The 21562-nt window shown below is 37.4% G+C and overlaps 2 protein-coding genes and 1 long non-coding RNA gene across 4 annotated transcripts; all 3 read right to left on the reverse strand.

Annotated features, from left to right (window-relative positions):
- Positions 1 to 95: 95 nt before the first annotated feature.
- LOC109817087 (uncharacterized) lies at positions 96 to 4761 on the reverse strand. Of its 2 annotated transcripts, XR_014434870.1 has the most exons (3): positions 3029 to 4761; positions 635 to 2721; positions 96 to 470 (listed from the first exon to the last, which is right to left on the reverse strand). It is a non-coding gene; the product is annotated as an uncharacterized LOC109817087 (long non-coding RNA). The 2 variants fall into 2 exon arrangements; XR_003805859.2 differs by having other exon boundaries at positions 635 to 4761.
- Positions 4762 to 16264: 11503 nt separating this feature from the next.
- LOC109817097 (uncharacterized) lies at positions 16265 to 17773 on the reverse strand. Its single transcript, XM_020382292.2, has one exon. The coding sequence runs from the start codon at positions 17771 to 17773 to the stop codon at positions 16265 to 16267; it is 1509 nt and encodes a 502-aa protein (XP_020237881.2).
- A 1385-nt stretch (positions 17774 to 19158) lies between these two features.
- On the reverse strand, positions 19159 to 19932 carry LOC109817098 (uncharacterized). The gene has a single exon (XM_020382293.1). It carries the CDS (start codon positions 19930 to 19932, stop codon positions 19159 to 19161), a length of 774 nt encoding a protein of 257 aa, XP_020237882.1.
- Positions 19933 to 21562: the final 1630 nt, after the last annotated feature.

Genomic DNA, 21562 nt, shown 5'->3' on the forward strand with positions numbered 1-21562 from the left:
GAATGTTGGTGTTTAAATACCCAAATTTTACGTCAGTGCCTAAATTTTAGATACCTGATAAAATATACGTAGTTCTTACAATTATTAGAAAATACTTCCTAAAAAAGCAACATTTCGTTTCAGTTTCAAGTAACATGACTCTGTACATGCATTATTAACATTTCTTCGTTTCAGTGTCGAGTAACATGACTCTGTACAGGCATCGAATATTACAAACTAGTTCAGAGACAGTTTAAACTTTATCATAAATTCAAAGCAGTTGTTCCGCAAAATTCAAAATAGCCACCTCTTCACAATTTGGATACCATATCTCCTCAACTTGCAACGACTCATGACATCTGAAGTTACTGCCACATGTTCACACAATCCTCATAATTAGACATATTGAGAGGCTTGAGGCACAGCACCGCTAAATCATTCTCACAATTTGTGTACTTCATTCTAGTGGCCGAATACACAAGACTGAAATACTTCACAAACAAAAACAAGAAACAAATCTTTTCAAATTACTTCAAAACATCGCATACCACAAGGCAAATAAGGGAGTCACGATATATGAGTTATACAGACAATAACTGACAAAGAATTATGATATTAATTTTTTTCTTCAGAAAGGTGTACTGTTTGCACAAACCTAAAGTATGGTCAGCACAACGACTTCTGTCAGCTACTACTGCAATCCAATGCCTGGTAGTCTTCTCTTTCTCTTCATACACTAACTGAACTAGGAATAAACACAGTATAATTCAATACATAAAATGCATAATCTTCTCAATCCTTATGTATACATGTATACACGTATTAATTAGGGTTAATCCACTTTTTCATCCTAAATCTGCATGTAGTAAATAGAAAATTACTAGGAGACCCAAAATCAAATGTCAGTCCAAAGTAACAAGAAGTCAATACAAGTCCAAAACAAAATAATTGTTCAAGTTACAGAAAATCCGTAGTTAATGATTTGGACAGAAAAAAATAATATACTACAAAGCACCCAAATGCATTAAGCTTATTATTTCAAAATCAACTGCTCCGGCACATCTTCTGCATTTTGTGCTACAATTTACTTGATTTGATCCTATTTATCTTTACAACTCAGGCTCTAATTAACTCCTAATAATAAAATGAATCAATATTAATAAAAATAGGTAAAGTTCAATGAAAATACCTACTGAGGAAAACAATGGAGGCAATGAGAGCAGACAAGCAAGATTAAAAATTGTGCAAGTGTTGATGGAAGTGATTATCAATTCTAAAGTGATATCAGTTGACTTGTGAGTTAAAAGTATCAATATTAGCCAGAGAGGATCTTGACAATATTTTTCATAATTAGTGGTTTTGGTGAAAAATTGACTACCACTTAGATTTTGCTATGTCACCATGAATTTAGCTATTGTCTCAAAACCAGCTTCCATTCGATGATTAATTACTGAGCTCCAAAAGGTCACTAGATAATGGTTGATTACAAAACATTTGACAAATACAAAAATCCTAATACCATGCTAGGGTGTGTTTAGGTGAGTGACTTGATTAAGTGTTTATTCAAAAACTTATAACATAAGAGCTAGTAAGGTAATTATTAAACTTCCTAAACAACACTTAATTACTTCGATAAGTTTCATTGTAATTGAAGTTTATTAAAATAAGCTAAAAAAATGTCATAAACTCGGATAAAGTTTGTTATTCTTCTAAATTAATTAAAAGTGCCTTATATGTTGTTGGAAAAGTTTCACTGAGGAACATTTATGCACTGGGATATGGTGTTAAATGAAGATGCTAGCTTTTCGTAAAATATAACCATTTGCCTCCAAAGCTAAGGTTCCATCCTATTCTAATATCCTAATAGTTGCGATAAAAATTAAGGCTCACTAAGTAACTTTATGTGCACTAGAAAATTCTTTAGTAGACAAAAATGATATAGGCTAAATCATTAGCCTAAACATTTGTAGAAAGATCATTTGCAGTCAAATTTAAAACCTTAGCAATCACTATTTGAATTGTCATCAAAATGAGTGGTGCACAACAATGTAACAATATGACCTTATGCCAAGATTAGATAAAATTTAGCATTAAATACAAATAACAGGTACATAATCTCCAATTAAGTATAAAAGAAAACATAAATAAGTGAGCACATAATTAAAACACTCACATGGAGCCATGATAGGTATGGAAAAGAAAAAATAACAGTTTCAATTGAAACTCATTGGAAAATCAACACCAATGAACTAAAATGTTAGGTGCAGTTTAGTTTGAAAACACCTCGTATAATTTATTTTTAATTATAAAAACGTCACTTAATTTTTCTATTTTCAAAAGTTTATATAGAAAAATAAAGTGATAATAAGTTACATTTTTTTTATTTAAAAGTGAAAACAAAAAACGTTTTCTCAAATCAAATTAATTGACTTCTTTGTTGAATTTACTCACTTCAACATAGAATGTCAAATATATACTAGCTAGTAAGAATGAATGCACTCATACGTGCAATCTTAAGTTCTCGAGTATAAAATTTCTGTAATTTATACAAAATACAAGGCATGGAATAAAACATTTGAATCAATTTTCGCTAGGGACAGAAGTCATAGAATCTAAAAGGTTGCAATGAGTCTGCTAGGGTCACAGCAAAACTTTGGTTATCTGACCTAGGTGGGGAACTGTTACAGTGTGGACTGTAATGCCAGGACAAAAATCATTAGATGCTGAGTAGCAACCTGTAACCTACAAAAACAATAGAATCTTCTACATGTCAATGCAATATTTTTTCAATGAATCAATGATGGAAGAGGAAAGATTGTAATTAATAATCCATATAGCATCTGATTATGGTTCTGATTGTTGTATAAGAGCAAATGCTTACAATAATCATCACCATATATTCATTATATTATTTTCCACAAAGGCTTTACTTTTTTTTTCTTCTTTTTCTTTTTCTGAATAGCAAACCAAATTGAAAGCCAAAAAATAAGTACAAAAGAAATCAATTGACCACGCATTTATAAACAAGTACAATGGATATGGGACTTGCAATATTATGAAGAAATTGTGTCTTGAAGCTCGGACCCATACGAATATCCTGATTCAATTTGACTACGAAAAATCATATTATTGACAAATTATTAATATAACGGAAACGAGAATCTTATTCATAACTTATATATGTGAAAACCATATCAGCTAATCACACTCAAAAAAGAAGAAAACTACATCTAATGGTTGATGGTTCATGTGGGCTTAAATTGTAGCCACAAATTCTGACGAACGCAGAAGTTTAAAGGTTACATTAAAATTGCATATTCTTTATATATAAAGTATAAAGCTATAAAGTATATTCGTGATAAATCTAGTCATGTATAGAAATTTAGGGAGCATATTCTTCAAATCATGGAATATAAATACTATTGAAGCTAAAGAAACTCCTATAAAAGATAAAATAAAATTGCAAGCACATCCGCCACGTACTCATTCTAATGCATCCACCGTCTTTCATGTTGTTTTTTCGCCAATGGGAGAGTATATATTGTCTCCATCAAAGGAAAACCAAAACAAATTTGAAAAGGATTGCTGGTACATTTTTTAAAGATAAAACTCAGAAAAATAAAGTATAAAGCTATTAAACAAATATATAGAAACTTGAAATTCCTATTTAAATTTAAAAACTCCCCAAAACCCTTGTTGCATAAAAAATGATGACTTCTAACTTAATAATAATTAATAACAATACAAAAGTGAATAAAACCAATATAAATATAGAGCAAAAAATATTATTTTTAAGACAGCATTAAATTTTTGATTCAGAAACCCTTTTACAACAAAAATCGAGAAAATAAATGGATTCAGTGATCTCCACTGACCAATAAAACTCAATCGGAAAAGGCTAATAGTTGAATTAATATGTAACCTTCACCACTGCAGAAGGACCATTGCCAGAAGAAAGCCACTGTAGAGGTGGTAGTTGGTTGCTATGCTATTAGCAGTTAATATGATTTGATGCAGTAACAGGAGTATGAGAGGTGAATTTTCATTGAAGTGTTGATTTATTTTAAAATATAAGTGGCAAGGCCTGTGTTTACCAGATAAACATAGGCAAAAATTAATATATACTATGTTTGATTGGTAATTAACCTCTTCAATATCAAATTGATGCTGCCTACATTATTCACAATATAAAGCATGTTTGTCCCCACTCAATATATGATATCACAACACTAGCAGCTAGAACAAGCTATTTGTAATAATTAATAGAAAGGGGAGGGAGCATTCACCATAACAAAAACAAAAAAAAGTTGAAACAGTAACAACACAATGGTGGTTGTTAGGAAAGCTAATTATCCACAATGAAGTATAAGAAATGCTAACTTTATATCTGCATCAAACTCAGAAAAATCTGTCTGCAGCTTGTGCAGAATATATATATATCAAGAATTAATTATCACATCCAGAATCTTCATTTCAATATTAAAAAACACACTACAAAATCCAAAGGAAAAAAAGAATTTAACAGGAAAACCACCAAAACAATGAAGATTCTTATATATATATAGCTAGGAGAATCAAAATATTAGCAAAATGATGCTCACATTCTGAAGCTCTCAAAACTACTTTGTAGTAAACACATCAAAACAACGTACAACACTACAGTTAAGTTGATAGGGTTTATCTCATAAACCAACAAAAACCGGTTAAAACACCCATCCAAATGTCCAAGAAACCAGAATCTAGCTTAACCTTAGGTAGGCACAAACACTAGTCAACAAGAACAATTACCTCTGACCAAGTAAACAAACCTCGTTCGCATGTGCAAGAATTATAAAATATACAAGGGGAAGAACATGAAATCAGGAAGATAATGTTAGACAGAGAGAGCAAGAACTTTGAGAAAAAATAAAAACAAAAAATGTGAGGACCATACTATATGACGTGAATGGTCCCATGCTATGCTATAGTAGTGTGCATATAATAAAAAAAATTGCCACTAATTAATGAGGGGGTTCGTTTGGCCACGCTATCCAAAGTCACCGCTTTATGTTTAATCACAGATTAATATTAAATTGAATCATTATTAACGACTATATTATAATAATAATATAAATAAAATCAATCAATCAATCAGATAATAGATCATCAAACTCATAAAAATAAAAATAAAAAAATAGGGAAAAGAAAGAAAGCAACACTGCTTTTCACTGTTTGATATAATAAACCTGTCGCAGTAGCCATCTATGTTGTTCATCTTGATGAGAGTGTGGAGAGTGGGAGGGTGGTTTGGGGTTTTATTTGGGAATGGAACAAAGCAGAGCCAGATTGAAAGTAATTTCCAGCACTGGAAGTTGACAGAAAGAGAAGTGAGCACGCAAAAGCAACAGTATATAACTATACCAAGTGCCTCTGTGTGCTCACTCTCTTCTGTCAATTTCTATGTCCCAAGAAATAAAAACCAACTCCATCACTAAATAGTAAATACTAATACCTCCCCAAATTTGGAAAGCTTCAGAAAAACAAAAGCTCTTTTCAAAATTCAAAAGGGGAAAAAAATTCAGATCTGGAAGAATAGAGAGATAACCTTTAAAGGAAAACCAACGACTGTACACTGTGATCCACCCACCATCTTATTCTTCATCAAATTTAATTTATTACTAGAAAAATTTATTAGGGTTTGGTCCATCTCAAAAGAAAAAAAAAAAACATCTTATAACGTATCAATTTTGTAATTAAAAGGCAAAATAAAGTATGTTATCAACACAGACTATATAGTAAAAAAAATCTGTTAATTCTTTTAAGATATATAGTTTTAAAATAATTGTTAATAAAGGTGAGATGAAATGAGAAGGAAGCAAAGATGCAAGATGAAGCCCACAAGCATAACACTTTGAAAGGGCTTACTCATGCAAAACGTAGGAATGACACATAGCAGATCCCACCCCCCACCCACACACACAAAACCACACTCTCACAGTTGAGAGACTGAATCTGTATAAGAGTTGCAGTTGCACCCTTTTGAAATGGAGATGATGATGGAGCAGCCTTTGTCATGGACGCAGACCCTTAAATAGTCAAATGTCACAAACTCTTCTTTTATCTACCTTTGGTTGGTTTTGTGGCTACTAAATATATGAAAAGGTTATAATTCAATTTATGACATTTACTCTGTGAAGCTGAAGGGTGAATGTGACGTGTTGAGGAGAAGACAAAGAGAACACATGAGAGTGGGGGCGGAGTGTACAAAGAAAAAGAGAAGGAATTGTGAGCGTAGGATGAGAGAAGGAGCGTTCTCTGCCGTCTGATCTTATGGGAATTTGGGCTGATTGGACATTGGGCCTGCGACATTTGGGGGAGACAACGATTGGGATACACTGCGACCACACGTACTGTAACGTTTCCCAAACATCACCTCATCTTGCATTGCATTGCTTCTTGTACTCTCTCTTTTCTTCCCTACTTGCAACGCTTTTCCAACTTTCACTTTACATTATTTTCTTTTTATCAATCAAAATTATAATAACCATACTAAAATTTAAATTTTAGATTTTATATACTTTATTTTAACTTTATCACCCTAATCTTATACCTTATTTTCCATTGTATTTCTTTTTATATTCACTATTTTCTATGACTATTATTACCACTATTATAAAAAAAAATTATCATATAATAATACACATTTTATAGTAATGCATATTTATTATTAAAAATTATTTTTATTTACATTATAAATATAATATATATTGATATATTATTAAAAAATATAGGTATAAATTATAATAACATATAATATATGTTTTTAAATTTTATTTAAAATTAAAACTAAAATTATGTATAGTTATATATCAAATAGATTTATATCTGCATATACTGTATTTATAATAACACTTTTATATGTCATTATATAATGTTTATTATAATGTATCGTTGTCATCACTCACTTATTAGTTATCACATGTCAATCACAACCAATTCTTTCATTATTGTCGCTGCCACACGATTGTGGGACAATGATAATAAGTGTAGTGATAATGATGATGATTGCAATAAGATAGTTATCATTATTGTTACTACCCATAATAGGTGTGGAGATAATAATGATACTGACAACGATGATGATTATCTAGTACCATAATCATTTCTCCCACTACATTTGCCATTGTATAACAATGACAATGATGAGAAGATTATTATAGTTATCATGTGAGAAGATTATTGATTAAAAATATAACTTTAATTGAAAACTAAATTCAATATACTAATTTTAATCTAAAAATTATTTATTAACTCATTCATTTTTCATAATAAGACATTGCTCTTGAATAAAAAACAATTAATCTCATTAAATGTGCTTTTATATATATGACAATCTATAATTGACTGACGATGTAATATTATTTTATATCCTCAATACATATTATTTTTCTTTAAGCTAATATCTTATTAATATATATTGTATTTTAATATAAATGAATATTAGTAATTTTTTCTTTATGTAACTTTTAAAGTTTTCAATAAATAATTTTAGACTTATACTAAATAGTCTGGCATGTATCAACTTTGAGGAGAATTGAGAAATATATTTTCTAAATTTGTGTTAGTATGTGTGTTTAAATTTTCATTTGGTGTCAGTTAAGGATGGTAATAGGATTGGATAAGTAATAGGTACCTGTCCTCTGGAGTGCAAGTATCCATTTAGTGAATATTTATAAATTTATATATATATATATATACATATATATATATATATATATATATTACGTGTATCCAAAAATATTTAATAACATATAAAATTTTAAATAAAAAATATAAGAAATAATTATAACAAAATATAAATAATTTCAAAAAATAAATAATTATGATATATATTTAGCGTAAAAAAATAACAAACCAAATTATTTTACAAGGATTTAAATTTTTTTAAATATTTTTAAAGTGCTTATTCCTACAAATACAAATACTTTACAATCCATTCTTACTCTATTATTAAGTAAATATGCGTTTAATTATCTATTTTAAAATCATAATAAGTTTATTCTTCTCAAAAGTAAGAGTATTGTTCACCATCCTAACTTCAATCCTTTTTTTTCTGGCCACATTCAACGACATTGAAATATGTGAGGTTGTTTAGCAAATACACACTAATATATGATATTATTATTTGAAATAGTCAAAATATCAACAATATATACTCTAATGTTTAATATTTGTATATAATTCAATAATATATATTACGTCATTTTTTTTACATTAATGAGATATCAAATATTTTAAATTAATATAAATATTTTAAATATTATTTATATAAAATAAATTTTCATGATTTTTGAGATAATATTATTCAATTATAACTTATTAAATGGTGTAAACAGTTGTCATAAGTTATGGGAATATACTTTGGTCTCTCCCATTATGGATCATATCAAGATTGTAATAATTTTATTTGTACACCTTTTCTTAAACCATTTTAGAGAAAATCTGCTTGATACTAATTACTGTATCATATTTATAAGTTATAATTAGTTGAAAATTTATTACTGAATTCTAATTAGAAATTTAATATATAATTTAGCCAGTTTTATATTTAATTGATTTTGTGATTCGGTTAAATATATTTTAGCATAGTTTAATCTTTGTATCCATTCCTTATTAAAATTTACTTTCATTATAACAAACACGAGTTTTATTTTCCGGGAACGAAAGTTATATGAAAAAAATTAAATATAAGGTAAACTCTTATCTAATTTAAAATTAAGAATCCTATAAAAATATTAGAATAAAAATAAAGATAAAACTATATATATATATATATATATATATATATATATATATATATATATATATATATATTTGGTGTCATTTTTCAACTAAAATTAAAATTTTACAGACGTAAATATATATTAATGAAATCGATATTAAACATAAATATAAATTATTAAGGTAAAATTTTAAATTTAATTAAAGAATAACACTAATAACATATAAAAAAATTACCAAAGTTTTTTTTTTCCCTAACAACGATCGACTCCTATATAAAAATACTAGTACCGAAATGTGAAAAATATCTTAATTTCATTTCATTTTTTTATATAAAAAGCATGTATATTTTGTATGACACAATTAAGTTTGAATCAAGTAAGATTAATATAGATGATAAATTTGATTGGTCGAATATTTATCAAAGAAAAATCAGTCTGGAGCTGGTGCAGAATATATATCGACCATTAATTTTCACATCCAGAATTTTCATTTCCATATTAAAACACACTAGAAATTAAATTCAAAGGAAAAAAAAAAAAGAAGAATTAAACAGGCAAACCTCCAAAAAAATGAAGATTCTTATATATTGCTTGGAGAATCAAAATATTAGAAAATGATGCTCACATTCTGAAACTCTCAAAACAACTTTGTAACACATCACAATATTTCCCTTTGTATGAGACAATTATTCAAATAAAAATATTATAAATGATAAATTTCTTTGATCAAATATTTAACAGGAATGTATGCTAAATTTGAAACCACTCATTAAACTTAAATAACCTTATACCATTTTTTTACACCAAACCTCACACCAATTAATCTATTATATTTAGACTTTTCATTAAAAAAAAAAAAAAAAAGATAGTGTAGTTATAAATAACTTCAAAAACAACTTCTAAGTGCCAATATTAATAATTGTTTATTATTTTATCTATAACTAACTTAATAATTTATTGTTATTGAATTATATATGTATGATATTTTAAGCTCTTTTATCAGTATAATTATGGCTTATTATAAAGTATGGTGTTTTCTAAGTACCACTTCACATTAACTTGGTTCTCTATTCTAAATTTCTGATATCAAGGTTGATTCTTATTGATAAAAAAAAAATGACTAACTAAATATGATAAACAAAATTTACAACAAAAAAAAAACTAGAATCAACCAGAAATTAAAAGAGAATATAGTTAACATCATTTATGAAGTATTTTGTTACGAATTAATATTAAAAAATTATACTTTTAAGTATTTTGTTTAAGAAATAATAAGCAGTTAATTATCGAAAGGTTTGAACTGTTTAAATATAGTTTTTTATAATTAAAATAATAATAATAATAATAATAATAATATCAAAGTTTAAACATTAGATTTTATACACTTTGATCTAACTCTCGTCCTTAATTGACCCTAATGATTTGATCGTTTAAAATAGTTATCAAAATAAGTCCAAAGAAAAAAACTCTAAACAAATATATACATCCTAAAAGTCATAATATCTTTTATTAATGCCATAAATAATGTAATTTATACTTATATTTTTACAACACCACTTATTTTTATCTATAAAAAAATATTTAAATTTAAAACATATACATATTACCCAACATCACCTTTATGTATAGGGATGATAAATAAATTTGTATTCATAGATAATATATGAACCGTCTCAACTTTAACGAGGAATACCTGGTTTGACCATATACGGATATGGATAAATTAAATTTGAAATATTAAACCGGAAACGAGGACGGGTATATACTTACCTGTCGTGTCTCCATTCCCGTTCCCGTCTCTGTCCCAATTTTCATCCTCAATTTTACTTACAAGATGAATTCTATTTTTGATTTGAGAAATTTCAATTTATTTTGTTATTTTAACTCAACATTATAATTGTTTATTTAGAATATTACTCAATATTTGTGGTTCTTTAATTTGTAAGATTTTAATTATGTGTAGTTGTTTAATTTGTAAAATATTAATTATATAATTATTTATTATGATTTAAAATATTTATAATTATTTAATTATTAAAAAAAATTTTAATTAAAATATGAAATAAATAAATAACTTAATTATTATTATAATATAACATAAAAAATAAGTTAAAAATATTGTACATATTTTTTGTTAAAAAAATTAATAAATTTTTTATAAATATAAATATAAGTACGAATATATCTAATACCTAATAGAGATGAGAATAATAAAAATTACAAATCTATCATATATCGAGACAATAATAGAGGTGAATTTGAATCACAGAAATGAGGATAGACATCATGAAACGTATCCACCCGTCTGCCATGCCTATTTATCTGAATCCGAGTTAGTCTCAGAACACCATTTACAATTTAATGATTCATCATAATTTATCTTTATCTCCTAATCGTAACATACTAGTAGGTTAGTATAAATTTAGCATTGTTGAGCTGAGAATGGGATCAATGAGTAAAATAAGTAAAAGTAGAAAAGGGTTTGCGGTAAATGGGTCAGATGTGTACGTGACATGGCCGTACAATGTGCACCCAAAAAGGAATGGTTGGCCTTTGGAGTAAAATTGAGGTGCCGTCCATTTATTATTAATTATTTTGTGACACAGACAAAGAAACAGACACAGAGCAGGGACCGTTCCTTCGTACTTTGTACCCTCTTTCTTTAGTCGTTATCTTTATGTTTTTCGTCTTTTAATCCACACCATATCATCCGTATCCATGTGTTTTTCTTCTACTCACTTCATCATGAACAAGATTAAACCTTGTTACTCTCAGCCTCAGGTACCCTTCACTTAATTCTTCAGATTACAAACTCTTAAGAATTGCTACATAAATGAGAATATAATAAGGATTATTTCCACCCTGCCACAACACCACATTCTTCATTCTTCTAAATCGGAGTTGATTATGCTTCTATTTATCTTTGTACCTGTCTGAGGGTACACTCGTAGTCTTCTGTGGGGAAGGGCCGGACGAGAGCTTAAGATATATACTTCGGAGAAGGGGGAGGTACCTGCAAAAGGCACTCCGACGCTCAAGTCAGTATAAGTACGATTTCTCACAATAATTAATGAACAGTGACGTACCTCGATATAAGTGACCTATTTATACTTTTACAGGTGGGCCTTGTTAGTAGTGGGCCTCTCCTAATCTTACCAAATTAGGTAATACAACCCTAATCAGCCAATTGTGTCTTAATCATGTGCTTACCGCTATTAACCACGATCAGTATTATAATCCTTGCTTTGTTCTTCGGCATATCGCCGAACCGACAGGGTAAGGCTGTGTTGATCGTCTCGGCCGTTGGCCGGGCCGATACACATTTGATGTTGTTCTATTCGGCCGGCATTTGGCTGAACCGATACACTATATACTTACTATGATTCCACTCGTGTCGGCCTTACGCCGAGCCGACACTAGTATACCAGTGCCTTCGGCCTTCGGTTACAGACCGTGCCGATGGTAACGTTAAGACTGGGTAGCCTAGTTTGCATGGGTATCTGACGAAACGGCACGTGTTGGTCCACGTGACCGATAAGGTCCTCCCGGTACACAAGCCCCCCAGCCTTGAGGCGTATGACGACGTAAAGGGTAAACGTGACTTTGCAGTTGTGGCAATTAAGTTTGGGTGTAGAATGTGAGGGGTTGTAACCGTTGGTCATTAATCGTGGGAACGTGAAGAGTTGTAACTGCTAAGCATTAATGACGTGTGCGAGGAGTTATGTAACATAAGATGAAAAGTTGTAAACGTTGTTGGAATTCCAAAGGTTATAACCGTTAGGTATTAATGGGGCATGCGAAAAGTTGCGCATCGTGAACCGTTGGATCTAAATGATCCAACGATATGCGATGAGGTGTGACTCTTGAAGTACTGGCCCTGGACGTCTATAAATAGGTACGTGGAGAGGGTTCCCAAAGATACGCATTTGTTGCTTGCTCCGAGCCGAAGTCATCTGAGTTGGTGCGCAAATATTTTTCGACAGCGATAGGTCAAGTTCAACAATCAGGTACGTGATGGCAAATTTAAATGTTGTTCATATTAACTCCTCCGGGGACGAAGGGGAATCTAGGCTGAGAGCGACACCGGACCGAGACGTCGTGTCGGCATCGGCTTCGAACGGGGAAGATCATGCCGAGTCCACTTCAGGGTCTTCCCGGTCGCAGAGTGGGAGTGCTTCTTCTTCGGCTATAGCGTACGATGATCATCCAAGCCGGGGAGGTGGATCGTCAAGGACTTTTGCTCCTATATCGACCCCTGGGTATTCGTGGGTGCACGGTGAGGTTGGTAACGTGTACTCTCGATATACTGACAAAAAGTCTCTTGTGAACTTTGTTTCGGCTGTGAAATTCTTAAATTTTCCCGAGGATGAGGAACCCTCTGCCATTTTCTTCCAGCCGTGCCGAGGTGATGGGGGGCCAAACATAGATTTCGTGTACCTGAGCCGAGGGTCGTCCAAATACGATTTCTTTTACGTATACGATTATATGTTTCGGGACCTGAAGACATCCCTTCCTTTTGATGATTATTTCATGGGTATACTTCGGCTTCTTAACGTGGCACCAAGTCAGCTTCATCCCAACACCTGGGCTGCCATGAAAGGGTTTAGACAGCTGTGCCTGGCTCTCGGCCTCCAACCTACCCCACACCTATTCTTATATTTTTACTCGTCTCGGCCTACTAAGAAGGCTAAATGGTTGTCATTGATTCGGCACCGTGATTGCTTGCTGGACCCCTTTACCACTTCTTATAAGAAATTCAAAGAGGGGTCCATGAAGGTGATGATTCGGCCAGAGACGGGAAATAAATATTTCTTTGATGCCGAAGGAAACTCTCTTTTTTCGTTGTACTGGACTCGGAAGCCGAGGAAGTATGACACGGTGTCCAAGTCTCGCATGTCCTCGGAGGAGAGATCTAGCTTGAATTTTTTGGAGAAGTTGCCTCGGCCTTTACCATGCCGTCCTCTGGTCCGATTGTTTGAATCGGCCAACGTAGTTGAAGAACTGATTGGTACAGTACCTTTCTTACTTGTTTAAATTCTTGCGTTATCATTGATTTTGACTAATGATGTGTAGGTATAATGACGGATCATGGAGATGACGATCTGGACATCCATACGCTGATCAGGAACCAAGTGGCTGCGACCACTGGGAACAAGGCCCCGGCTGGCGCGCTCGGGAATCAGCCAACTGTCCAAGGTGGCGCGGCGGGACCAATTGTCAGGCCGAAGAAGCCCACTCGGCCTCAGCCTGAAAAAAGAAGGCCTGACTCAAGGGTCGAGGAAGAGAGCCGTCGGGCCAAGCAGCGCCGAGTGGCCGGTCCTCCTTTGCCAGAGGGCTTGGCTGCGCCAAGTTTCTTAGCCGGCAATGTTAATGCTCAGGATTTTCTGAGTCAAGACATGACTTTCGAGGCAGGTCAAGGGATGCTGAGCCGTATGACTGCGGCTCATAAATGGAGCTTCTTCTGTGAGTTCCAAGTACGCACCGTGGCCATGGCGCAAAGCATTGTCATGGAGCCGAACAGCGAGGTCGATGGATTGCGTCGGCAGCTTGCTGAGCAAGAGAAGTCTCTTCGAGAGACGCTGGCGGCGCTGACTGACGCCCAAACGGCCAACAACAAATTCCAGGCCGAAATGGACCGCCGGGGGCGAACCGCCGACAACCTTGCCTTGAAGGTTCAGCGTCTCGAACTTGCCCTGAAGAATGAGACTGAGAAGGTTGCCGCTCTAGGGAAGGAGCTAGATGCTGAGAAAGTCGCCTTCGGGGCTTACAAGGAGAAGGCACGCAACAAAGTCCTCACTCAGCATCAGGCGGGCTTTGCTCAGGCGGCTCGGCAAGCCAGCTACTTTGGGGACTTTCCCCCCGACTTCCATTTGGACATGACTAAGGATTTCTACCAAGGGAAGTTGGTGGACCTGGCTTGTATTCCAGCCGACCAGCCATCCGATGAAGAAGCCCCGGCGCGGCCAACTAGGCCAAATGAGGAGGAAACGGCGTACGAGGAGGTTGCGCCTGAGGATGGTCCAGTTCAGGGGGAACCGGAAGTAGGATCTTGAGCTTCTTTTTCTTTCATGTATTAATGGGTCGATAGTGCCCCGTTTTAAATGTACGCTTGGCCGATAGTGCCTTTTTTGTTAATGAATTTACTTTTGTCGTCACACATTGATGTAACTGTTGGCCTTCATAAAAACGCAAGTGATGTAAGCCGCTTCCTTGTCTGAGAGACATCTCGGGAAGGAATACTAATTAAAGCCACATCCTTGGCCGAGAGACATCTTGGGAGGGAAGACTTGAACAAAATAATTAAAGCCACATCCTTGGCCGAGAGACATCTCTTGAGGGAAGACTTTGAAAATAATTAAAGCCACATCCTTGGCCGAGAGACATCTCGGGAGGGAAGACTTGAAAAAATAAGTAAAGCCACATCTTTGGCCGAGAGACATCTCGGGAGGGAAGACTTGAAAATAATTAAAGCCACATCCTTGGCCGAGAGACATCTCGGGAGGGAAGACTTGAAAAAATAAATAAAGCCACATCCTTGGCCGAGAGACATCTCGGGAGGGAAGACTTGAAAATAGTTGTGAACAAATATCTAACAATATGAAGTGTGAAATGTATTCATTAATAAACTGATGCCTCGTTAAAAACCTTGCCGACCAAAAACCCCTTTTCACATTCTTATAAGGGGGAAAAAGATCAGTCAAGGAAAATAGTGCATCGTGATACAATTACATTGTTTAGGCATAACAAAATCCAATTTAACTGTAGTATGTCTTCAAGTGGGTAGAATTCCAGGTTCTTGGGATGACTTTGCCGGACAGTTCTTCCAGCTTGTATGCTCCGTTGTGTAATGCATGTCGGATCCGGAACGGTCCGTCCCAATTGGCAGATAGCTTTCCTTCGGAAGGGTTACGCCTGGCCGACCCGGTTGCTCGCCAGACGAGATCACCTTCATGAAATGTCCTCAGCTTTAAATTGGAATTAAAGCGCCTACTCATGCGTTGTTTGCATGCTTCGGCCACAATTTGTGCCTTTTCTCGTATCTCATCTAGGACACCAAGCTCAGACCGGAGCGAGTCATTGTTGGATTCTTCATGAAAGTGCTGTCGTCAGAATGAGGGTTCTCCTACCTCAACCGGAATCATTGTGTCTGCGCCGTATGTTAGGCGAAAGGGTGTCTCTTTGGTTGTTGATTGTGGTGTACATCAGGATTTCCGGTAATTCGTCGGCCCATCCTCCTTTCGCCGCACCGAGACGCTTTTTGAGCTCATTAAGTATAACCTTGTTTGCTGCTTCGGCTTGCCTGTTTGACTGGGGATGTTCGACTGAGGTGAACCGGTGCCGAATGCCAAGGTTTTCAAGGAAAGTGTTAAACTTCTTGTCAGTGAATTGGAGGCCGTTGTCCGAAATGATGGCATACGGGATTCCGAATCGGGTAACCAGATTTTTCCAGACGAACTTCTGGACATTGGTTGCGGAGATGCAAGCAAGCGGTTCGGCTTCTATCCACTTTGTAAAATAATCTACTACAACCAGGAGAAATTTGACTTGCCTTTTACCAGGGGGAAAGGCCCAAGTACATCGATTCCCCACAAGGAGAATGGCCACGGGGAGCTGATGCTGTGCAACTCGGCGGCTGAGGCGTGGATAAGGTTCCCATGCTTTTGACATTGCACACATTTCTTAACGAACTTGGCGCAATCTTCTTTCAGAGTCAGCCAATAATAACCAGCTCTCAAAACTTTAGCCGCCATGGTTCGTCCGCCCGAGTGGGAACCACATATGCCCTCATGTATTTCTCGTAAGACGTAATCGGCTTGATGGGTGTCAATACACTTGAGTAACGGGGTGGAAAATCCTCGCCGATACAGCTCGTTAGCCACTACTGAATACCGAGCCGCTTGCGTTCGCAATTTTTTAGCGTCCAACGGGTCGGTTGGTGCCTCCCTTCGGACAATGAAATTCCGGATGGCAGTCATCCAGGTCGGTGCCTCAGTATTGGTTGCCATGCACTCTCCCGTCACACTAGGAGAGGGAATCTCGAGGTGAATGGTTGTTCGCAATTGCCCTGGCTTTCGGCTGTTGGCGAGCCGAGCTAACTGATCGGCCCGTTCGTTATTGTTACGCATGACGTGTCGTATCTGCACCTCGGTGAAATCATCCTTGAGCTTCTGGAAGAGGTGATAGTATTGTAACAAGTTGGAGTCCTTGACTTGAAAATTATTGTTGACCTGTTCGGCCACGATCTTAGAGTCGGTCCAACATACGATTCTCTTGACACCCATTTCGGTTGCTAACCACATCCCGGCTAGCAATGCTTCATATTCCGCTTGGTTGTTAGAGGCTCGGAAGCCGAAACGGAGGGATTGTTCTACGGTGATGCCGGAGGGACTAGCTAGAATTATCCCTGCCCCACTTCCTTGGGCGTTAGAGGAACCGTCAACATGCATGGTCCACGGCTCGTCCTCAAAACAACCCGGGGGAGTGAGCTCGTTAACAAAGTCGGCTAAATGTTGTGACTTGAGGGGGCTCCTTGCTTCGAAAGACACATCAAACTCGGAAAGCTCGACCGACCATGCCATCATTCGGCCGACAATTTCTGGTTTTCTGAGGACTTTCGAGATAGGACAGTCAGTTCGGACTACGATCTTATGACTTTGGAAGTACTGCCTGAGCCGTCGGGTAGTATAAATGAGCCCCAGGGCTACCTTTTCTATCAGCTGGTAGCGCCGTTCGGCATCTTGTAGTGTCCGACTAATGAAATACACCATTTGTTGTTCATCTTGCCTCTCTTGAATCAAAACGGCACTGATTGAGGTACCGGATACGGCTAAATAGACAACCATGTCGAGGTTGGCAACTGGCTTGGAAAGGACCGGAGGTGCGCTAAGATGTTCCTTGAAATGTTGGAATGATGCCTCACACTCCGGGGTCCATTTGAACCGCTGAGTCTTCTTCAATAAAAGAAGGATAGGCCTAGCTATTTCGGCCAGGCAAGGGAGGAACCGAGAGAGGGAGGTGAGCCGGCCTGCCATCTTTTGAACCTCCTTCAGAGTACTTGGACTTTTCATATCTAGAATGCTTGGCACTTGTCAGGATTTTCCTCAATGCCTCGGCTGGACAGCATGAATCCCAAAAACTTACCGCCTGAGACCCCGAACACACACTTCTCGGGGTTGAGCCTCATTTGGTGGTGCCGAAGCGCCTGAAACACCTCGGCCAAGTCTTGTGCATGTGCTAATACGGTACTTGACTTTACCACCATGTCATCGACATACACCTCCATGCTTCGGCCAATGTGATTATTGAAAATTTTGTTCATTAACCTCTAATAGGTAGCTCCGACGTTTTTCAATCCGAAGGGCATCACTCGATAACAGTAATTAGTCGTTTCGGTGATGAACGCAGTTTTCTCCTCGTCTTGGGGGTGCATACAGATTTGATTGTATCCGGAATATGCGTCCAGAAACGACAAAAATCTGTGACCAGATGCCCCATCCATAAGACGATCAATATTTGGTAGGGCGTAGGCGTCCTTTGGGCACGCCTTGTTTAAATTGGTGTAATCGGTGCACATGCGCCATTTCCCATTCGGCTTCTTTACCATGACTACATTGGCTAACCAGGTTGTATAATGCACCTCTCGGATGAACCGAGCATCTAACAGCTTGCCAACCTCCGCCTCAATTATCGCCTTCCTTTCCTCTCCGGCCTTCCGACGCCTTTGGGCAATCGGCCTTGCCTCCTTGCTTACTGATAGCTTGTGGCAAAGAAAGTTGGGGTCAATGCCGGGCATATCAGACGAGCACCAAGCGAATAAGTCATTGTTTTCAAGGACCACTTGCTTGAGGGCCAGGCGCTCTTGTTCGGATAAATTGGTCCCCAGGTAGGTGACTTGGGCTTCGGACATTCCCACCCGGAAGGGTTGCTTATCTTCAATAGGCTCAACCCTCTCATCTTGATCAATCCGGAGGTCGAGATCGATGGCCGACTGCTGTGATACCGAATGCACCCCTGTCGATTTTGTTGCTTCGGGCTTCATTTCCGGTAATCGCAAACTAACGAAGTAGCACTCTCGCGCGGTTTTTTGATCAGCGTGAACCGTGATTACTCGCCCTGAGTCAGCTGGAAACTACATAGCCAGGTGTGGAGTGGAGACGATTGCACCGAGCCGATTTAAGGACGGCCGTCCAAGCAAAATGTCGTAGGACGTGTTGGCGTGCACCACCACATATTTGACCGAAACGTCTCTGTACTCGGTTCCTTCAAACCCAAACCGGGTTGACAACTTGATATACCCTTTTTTTTTTACTCTTTCTCCTGAAAATCCTACCAAGGGTTCATCGTACGGAATCAGTTTGGCCTCTGGGATGCCCAATTGTTTGAACGTGTTCCAATAAAGGATATCGGCTGAGTTTCCCTAATCCACCAATGTCTTGCGCACAATGAAGTTGTGAATTTCCACACTAATTACCATGGGATCATCTTGGTATGGGTCGATACCTTTGAAGTCGGCCTCGGTGAAAGTTATGGTGGGTAAACGGTGACGAACAATTTCGATGGCGTGCACGTGACGAACGGCCCGGAGGTGTCTACGCTGCGCCGATGAAGACGAACCACCGCCGGCAAAACCGCCAGCGATGGTGTTGATGACTCGCCGAGGCTGCGCTGAAGGCTCTTCTCGCCTTTCTCTAGACCGACTGCGTTCTCGATATGAGCGACTTTCTGTCCTTCTTTGTTTGGCCTGATCGTCCCGTCGTGACCGGTGGGTGTTCCGGGATGAGTGCGGGCGATCAATAAAACCCTGCAGTTGTCCTTGCTTGATTAGATCTTCAATTTTATCCTTCAAGGCCGCGCATTCCCCCGTTGAATGCCCTCGATTGCGGTGATACCTGCAAGATTTCGTTGTATTGGCCCTAGGAGGGGTCGAAGCTCGTTTCGGGATGGACAGTACATCTGAGGCCAATGCTTGTTCTAGCACTGCTAACCGACTGGTATTGAGCAGTGTGTATTGTGAATACCTTGGGCCACGAGGGGTCCTCTCGCGGGGTGCTAATTCTTTCGGACGGCTCTGAAAATTGTTTTCAGTCAGCTTTTCAGGCCTAGTTACGGTCTCTATTCTGGCTTGATTGCGGAACTCCGCTAGTTCCTCCATTTGCATGTATTTATCGGCTCGTCGCCGCAAGTCATCCATATCGGTCAGCGGTTTTTTGCAGATGTTGTTGGCAAAGGGACCAGGTTTTAGGGCGGTTGTGAGATGATGTAGAGCTACAGCAGGGTTCAGGTCTCAGATTTCGAGAGCCGCTTTGTTGAATCGGCTCATGAACGTTCGAAGAGACTCCTTTTTCTCTTGGCGAATGCTAACTAACGCCAACGAGGTCAGCTGATGAGGACGGCTGGTGGCGAACTGGATTGTGAACTGGGAGGCCAACGAGCCGAACGAGTCGACAGAATTGGCTGGGAGTCGGGTAAACCAGCTCAGTGCTCGTCCCTTCAACGATGTCGAAAAGATTCGGCATAACGCGGCGTCGTCAGTGGTGCTTAGGGTAACCTGTGTCAAGAACACATCCACGTGCTCATCTGGGTTAGTGGTACCGTCGTACTTGTCCAAGGGCAAGGACTTCCAATGGTCCAGAAGTGCCGACTGCATGATATTCGGGGTAAAGGGGTGTCGATGTACTCCGGTCGGTATTGGTTGTATCGGTCGACTGACCGAAGCGTGGACGGCTGGGGTAGCCACAGAAGTGTGAGGGGTAGAGGTGTGATGGCCGTGTGAGTGGAACGACCCTTGAGTGTGGGTCGTCTCAGAGGGTTTCCACGTGGGATCTCGGTACTGGTTTTTGAGGGCAGCATTCTCCTCTCTCAATGTGGCCATCTCGGCAGCATCTCTCTCTCTTTGCTGTTTCATGGCGGCCATTTCTTCCTTCATTTGACGCATCATTTCGGTGAAGTTTGTCTCCTCTACCGTTTCGGCCCCGGACTGGTGCTCGTCTTCAGATTGGTGCTCTTCAACATTAGTCTTCCTCGTCTTCACCATGATTCTCTTCAGTGTTATGCTCTATTTGTTTTTGCAGATCTCTCGGTTCGGCCCCACGGTAGGCGCCAAAATGTACCTGTCTGAAGGTACACTCGTAGTCTTCTGTGGGGAAGGGTCGGACGAGAGCTTAAGATATATACTTCGGAGAAGGGGGAGGTACCTGCAAAAGGCACTCCGACGCTCAAGTCAGTATAAGTACGATTTCTCACAATAATTAATGAACAGTGACGTACCTCGATATAAGTGACCTATTTATACTTTTACAGGTGGGCCTTGTCAATAGTGGGCCTCTCCTAATCTTACCAAATTAGGTAATACAGCCCTAATCAGCCAATTGTGTCTTAATCATGTGCTTACCGCTATTAACCACGATTAGTATTATAATCCTTGCTTTGTTCTTCGGCATATCGCCGAACCGACAGGATAAGGCTGTGTTGATCGTCTCGGCCGTTGGCCGGGCCGATACACATTTGATGTTGTTCTATTCGGCCGGCATTTGGCTGAACCGATACAATCCCCAAATACATCCATATAATCCCTCGTTAGTCGTTACACTATTTTTTTTCATAAACTCCCTCCACTTTTCGTTGTCCTTTTATTGTGTATTTTGGAATTATGCAAATAAATTTGAATATATGAATACTCACCGGTTCCGACATGATTTGGATAAGGAAAAAAATATACTTTTGCTGAATTTTGAATTTGGACTTCTCTTGAGTGAATTAGGTTTGGTATGTGTCTGCATATTTAATAGGTCATGATTAAAATATTTATTAAAATATATATG

Source organism: Cajanus cajan, chromosome 6 (assembly GCF_000230855.2).
Source record: "Cajanus cajan strain Asha chromosome 6, NIPB_CcT2T_4, whole genome shotgun sequence".
Lineage (NCBI taxonomy): Eukaryota > Viridiplantae > Streptophyta > Magnoliopsida > Fabales > Fabaceae > Cajanus > Cajanus cajan.

Excerpts from the sequence above, each read along its gene's own strand:
- LOC109817098 (XM_020382293.1), bottom strand. The coding sequence starts at position 19,932 with ATGGATGACTTGCGGCGACGAGCCGATAAATACATGCAAATGGAGGAA.
- LOC109817097 (XM_020382292.2), bottom strand. The coding sequence starts at position 17,773 with ATGGCAGGCCGGCTCACCTCCCTCTCTCGGTTCCTCCCTTGCCTGGCC.